Raw genomic sequence first — 5,644 nt, 5'->3', positions numbered from 1 at the left:
ACGCAGCGATGACGTCATGACGTAGGCCCGCTCGCTCCAGCGGAACAAGGAACCCCGCGGGAGAAGTGAAGTTTGTTTAGACACGTGACGAGCTGCGTGTTTGTTGTTACCTGGACCCTGACCCTAATCTAGCTCTGGACCATGACCCTAATCTGGACCCTGACCCTAATCTAGCTCTGGACCATGACCCTAATCTGGACCCTGACCCTAATCTAGCTCTGGACCCTGACCCTAATCTGGACCCTGACCCTAATCTGGACCCTGACCCTAATCTGGACCCTGACCCTAATCTAGCTCTGGACCATGACCCTAATCTGGACCCTGACCCTAATCTAGCTCTGGACCATGACCCTAATCTAGACCCTGACCCTAATCTAGCTCTGGACCCTGACCCTAATCTGGACCCTGACCCTAATCTGGACCCTGACCCTAATCTAGCTCTGGACCATGACCCTAATCTGGACCATGACCCTAATCTAGCTCTGGACCATGACCCTAATCTAGACCCTGACCCTAATCTAGCCCTGGACCATGACCCTAATCTAGCTCTGGACCATGACCCTAAACTAGACCCTGACCCTAATCTAGCTCTGGACCATGACCCTAATCTAGCTCTGGACCATTACCCTAATCTAGACCCTGACCCTAAACTAGACCCTGACCCTAATCTAGCTCTGGACCCTAATCTAGCTCTAGACCCTGACCCTAAGCTAGACCCTGACACTAATCTAGCTCTGGACCATGACCCTAATCTAGCTCTGGACCATGACCCTAATCTGGACCCTGACCCTAATCTAGCTCTGGACCATGACCCTAATCTGGACCCTGACCCTAATCTAGCTCTGGACCATGACCCTAATCTAGACCCTGACCCTAATCTAGCTCTGGACCCTGACCCTAATCTGGACCCTGACCCTAATCTGGACCCTGACCCTAATCTAGCTCTGGACCATGACCCTAATCTGGACCATGACCCTAATCTAGCTCTGGACCATGACCCTAATCTAGACCCTGACCCTAAACTAGACCCTGACCCTAATCTAGCTCTGGACCATGACCCTAATCTAGCTCTGGACCATTACCCTAATCTAGACCCTGACCCTAAACTAGACCCTGACCCTAATCTAGCTCTGGACCCTAATCTAGCTCTAGACCCTGACCCTAAGCTAGACCCTGACACTAATCTAGCTCTGGACCATGACCCTAATCTGGACCCTGACCCTAATCTAGCTCTGGACCATGACCCTAATCTGGACCCTGACCCTAATCTAGCTCTGGACCATGACCCTAATCTAGACCCTGACCCTAATCTAGCTCTGGACCCTGACCCTAATCTGGACCCTGACCCTAATCTGGACCCTGACCCTAATCTAGCTCTGGACCATGACCCTAATCTGGACCATGACCCTAATCTAGCTCTGGACCATGACCCTAATCTAGACCCTGACCCTAAACTAGACCCTGACCCTAATCTAGCTCTGGACCATGACCCTAATCTAGCTCTGGACCATTACCCTAATCTAGACCCTGACCCTAAACTAGACCCTGACCCTAATCTAGCTCTGGACCCTAATCTAGCTCTAGACCCTGACCCTAAGCTAGACCCTGACACTAATCTAGCTCTGGACCATGACCCTAATCTAGCTCTGGACCATGACCCTAATCTGGACCCTGACCCTAATCTAGCTCTGGACCATGACCCTAATCTGGACCCTGACCCTAATCTAGCTCTGGACCATGACCCTAATCTAGACCCTGACCCTAATCTAGCTCTGGACCCTGACCCTAATCTGGACCCTGACCCTAATCTAGCCCTGGACCATGACCCTAATCTGGACCCTGACCCTAATCTAGCTCTGGACCATGACCCTAATCTAGACCCTGACCCTAATCTAGCTCTGGACCCTGACCCTAATCTAGCTCTGGACCATTACCCTAATCTAGACCCTGACCCTATCTAGACCCTGACCCTAATCTAGCTCTGGACCATGACCCTAATCTAGACCCTGACCCTAATCTAGCTCTGGACCCTGACCCTAATCTAGATCCTAATCTAGCTCTGGACCCCGACCCTAATCTAGACCCTGACCCTAACCGGAGCGATGTAACTCTAGATCCTAATCCAGACCCTGACCCTAATCCAGACCCTATGGGAGGAGCCCATCAGCCAATCAGAGCGCTGGGATCAATCAACAGTCAAACTCACTTTGAAGAATCTTTATTGAACCCTGGAGACAAACTCTGTTGCCATGGTAACCAGAGCATCAATCATCCCCCAGGGATTATTATGGATTACATTCCCAGATGAGGAACACACACACACACACACACACACACACACACACACACACACACACACACACACACACACACACACACACACACACACACACACACACACACACACACACACACACACACACACACACACACACACACACACACACACACAGTGCATCAGTGTTATTGTTGTGGTTTTTTCAGAAACAAGGAAAACAAACACCTCTAAGCTCCGCCCTCTAAGCTCCGCCCCCCTTCCATGTCCGTGTTTCCTGGTGGAACAGTGGTGAAATGTGATTGGCTGGTTTGGGCGACTGGTGCAGCCTGTCACACCGGGTGTTGTCCCACTGTCTGTCTCCGGGTATTGTCCCACTGTCTCCGGGTATTATCCCACTGTCTCCGGGTGTTGTCTCACTGTCTCCGGGTGTTGTCCCACTGACTGTCTCCGGGTGTTGTCCCACTGTCTGTCTCCGGGTGTTGTCCCACTGTCTCCGGGTGTTGTCTCACTGTCTCCGGGTGTTGCCCCACTGTCTCCGGGTGTTGCCCCACTGTCTCCGGGTGTTGTCCCACTGTCTGTCTCCGGGTGTTGTCTCACTGTCTCCGGGTGTTGTCCCACTGTCTGTCTCCGGGTATTATCCCACTGTCTCCGGGTGTTGTCTCACTGTCTCCGGGTGTTGTCCCACTGTCTCCGGGTGTTGTCCCACTGTCTCCGGGTGTTGCCCCACTGTCTCCGGGTGTCCCCTGCTGGTTAAACTGGTGGACTGGGGGCCGGTCTTTGAGGCACCAGCGGCTGTGACACAGCAGGTTTGGGTTTCCTGAAGAGAACCGATCAGAACCAATCAGAACCGATCATCAGAACCGATCAGAACCGATCAGAACCGATCAGAACCAATCAGAACCAATCAGAACCGATCATCAGAACCGATCAGAACCGATCAGAACCAATCAGAACCGATCATCAGAACCGATCAGAACCAATCAGAACCAATCAGAACCGATCATCAGAACCAATCAGAACCGATCATCAGAAGCGATCAATCAGTTTGGACACATTCAAGTCGTAGAACAGCAGATGGAAGGAAAAGTTCTTACAGAGGAGGAGGAGGAGGCCTCAGGGCGGTTCTACTGGTCTCCACCACCTGAACACACACACACACACACACACACACACACACACACACACACACACACACACACACACACACAGTTATACAAAGCGTCCTACTTCAGTTAAACAATGAGTGTGTGTGGTGAGTTTTACCTCCGGTGGAGGAAGCAGCTGAATGTGATGCTGGACAGAGAGAACACAGTCAGTGACACACACACACACACACACACACACACACACACACACACACACACACACACACACACACAACACACACACACACACACACACACACACACACACACACACAGGTGTTACCCCATCTCTTGCAATGTTGTTGCCACTGGGCAACCTGTGGAGGCGGAGCTCTAGGAGGCGGCCTGTTGGGATTGGCTGCTGCTGCTGCAGCGTCCGGTCTGAAGAGAGAACACAGGAGTGTGTGTGTGTGTGTGTGTGTGTGTGTGTGTGTGTGTGTGTGTGTGTGTGTGTGTGTGTGTGAGAGACTGACCGGTAGCTCTCAGATCTCTTCTGCGGTTCAGTCCAAAGCGCCTCTGCAGGCTGGTCCTGTGCAGGAAAACAAACGCCCCGCCAGAGCGAGGAGCGGCAGGACGAGGAGGAAGAAGACGAGGAGGCCGTCCCTGAGCGAAGTGTCCTTGTCTGAGGGACACACACACCTCATAGGCTCCGCCCTCAGCACACAGGCCCCGCCCCTCACACACAGGCTCCCGCCTACCGTTCCAGGTTGGACCACTGTCCACGCTGCCACCGTAACCACGGAGATCACAAAAGGGTGGAGCCCAGCCGTCGTCACAGTGACAGTTTCTGTTACTGTTACACACCTGGAGAGACAGGTTGAGACAGGCAGGTGAGACAGACAGGCAGGTGAGACACAGACAGGTGAGAGACAGACAGACAGGTGAGAGACAGACAGGCTGGTGAGAGACAGACAGACAGGTGAGACACAGACAGGCTGGTGAGAGACAGACAGGTGAGAGACAGACAGACAGGTGAGACACAGACAGGCTGGTGAGAGACAGACAAGTGAGAGACAGACAGACAGGTGAGACACAGACAGCTGAGAGACAGACAGGTGAGAGACAGACTCACCCCATGTCCGTGACACTTGTTCTCCACGTCACAGTCGTAGTTCAGGACGTCGGCGCTGCGACACTCAAAGTTCATACAAACCTGAAGAGACAAGAAGACGACAGCGTCAACATCTCCTCCCCCTTCCCTCCCCCAGCCCTCCCCCTCCCCCTCCTCACCTTGTTGTCTCCACACTTGGTCCCGTCCCTGACCATCCCCGGGTCGGGGACGTCTGATCCCAGCATGAAGTCAACACCGTAACACTGGACTCCTCCGATGGTGGTGCTGATGATGGACGGCCTGTATGCTGAAACACCGTCACCTTCTGGATGTCGGAGCACTGCAGCTTCCCGCACAGGGCGTTTCTATGGAGACAGACAGGCGTTTCTATGGAGACAGACAGCGTTTCTATGGAGACAGGACAGGCGTTTCTATGGAGACAGACAAGCGTTTCTATGGAGACAGACAGGCGTTTCTATAGAGACAGACAGGCGTTTCTATGGAGACAGACAGGCGTTTCTATGGAGACAGACAGGCGTTTCTACGGAGACAGACAGGCGTTTCTACGGAGACAGACAGGCGTTTCTACGGAGACAGACAGGCGTTTCTACGGAGACAGACAGGCGTTTCTACGGAGACAGACAGGCGTTTCTACGGAGACAGACAGGCGTTTCTACGGAGACAGACAGGCGTTTCTACGGGAGACAGACAGGCGTTTCTACGGAGACAGACAGGCGTTTCTACGGGGACAGACAGGCGTTTCTACGGGGACAGACAGGCGTTTCTACGGAGACAGACAGGCGTTTCTACGGGGACAGACAGGCGTTCTACGGGGACAGACAGGCGTTTCTACGGAGACAGACAGGTGTTTTCTACGGAGACAGACAGGCGTTTCTACGGGGACAGACAGGCGTTTCTACGGAGACAGACAGGTGTTTCTACGGAGACAGACAGGCGTTTCTACGGAGACAGACAGGCGTTTCTATGGAGACAGACAAGCGTTTCTATGGACACAGACAGGCGTTTTCTACGGAGACAGACAGGCGTTTCTATGGAGACAGACAGGCGTTTCTACGGAGACAGACAAGCGTTTCTACGGAGACAGACAGGCGTTTCTACGGAGACAGACAGGCGTTTCTACGGAGACAGACAGGCGTTTCTACGGGGACA

At 53.2% G+C, this 5,644-nt stretch overlaps 1 protein-coding gene across 1 annotated transcript; it reads right to left on the bottom strand.

Annotated features, from left to right (window-relative positions):
* Positions 1–2,202: 2,202 nt before the first annotated feature.
* On the bottom strand, positions 2,203–4,839 carry LOC308148547 (disintegrin and metalloproteinase domain-containing protein 9-like; the record flags this gene model as incomplete). The annotated part of the gene is given in 10 exon segments (XM_080522014.1): positions 2,203–3,095; positions 3,373–3,419; positions 3,542–3,571; positions 3,707–3,804; positions 3,897–3,975; positions 3,978–4,045; positions 4,122–4,227; positions 4,496–4,576; positions 4,654–4,782; positions 4,785–4,839. Coding segments are annotated over 10 exon segments (760 nt in total), but the record flags the coding sequence as incomplete, so codon positions are not given.
* Between the last annotated feature and the right edge of the window lie 805 nt (positions 4,840–5,644).

The sequence above is a fragment of the Blennius ocellaris genome, assembly GCF_963422515.1.
Source record: "Blennius ocellaris genome assembly, contig: SCAFFOLD_73, whole genome shotgun sequence".
Classification (NCBI taxonomy): Eukaryota; Metazoa; Chordata; class Actinopteri; order Blenniiformes; family Blenniidae; genus Blennius; species Blennius ocellaris.
The sequence above is the reverse complement of the archived record's forward strand: the minus strand, read 5'-3'. Positions and strand labels throughout refer to the sequence as shown.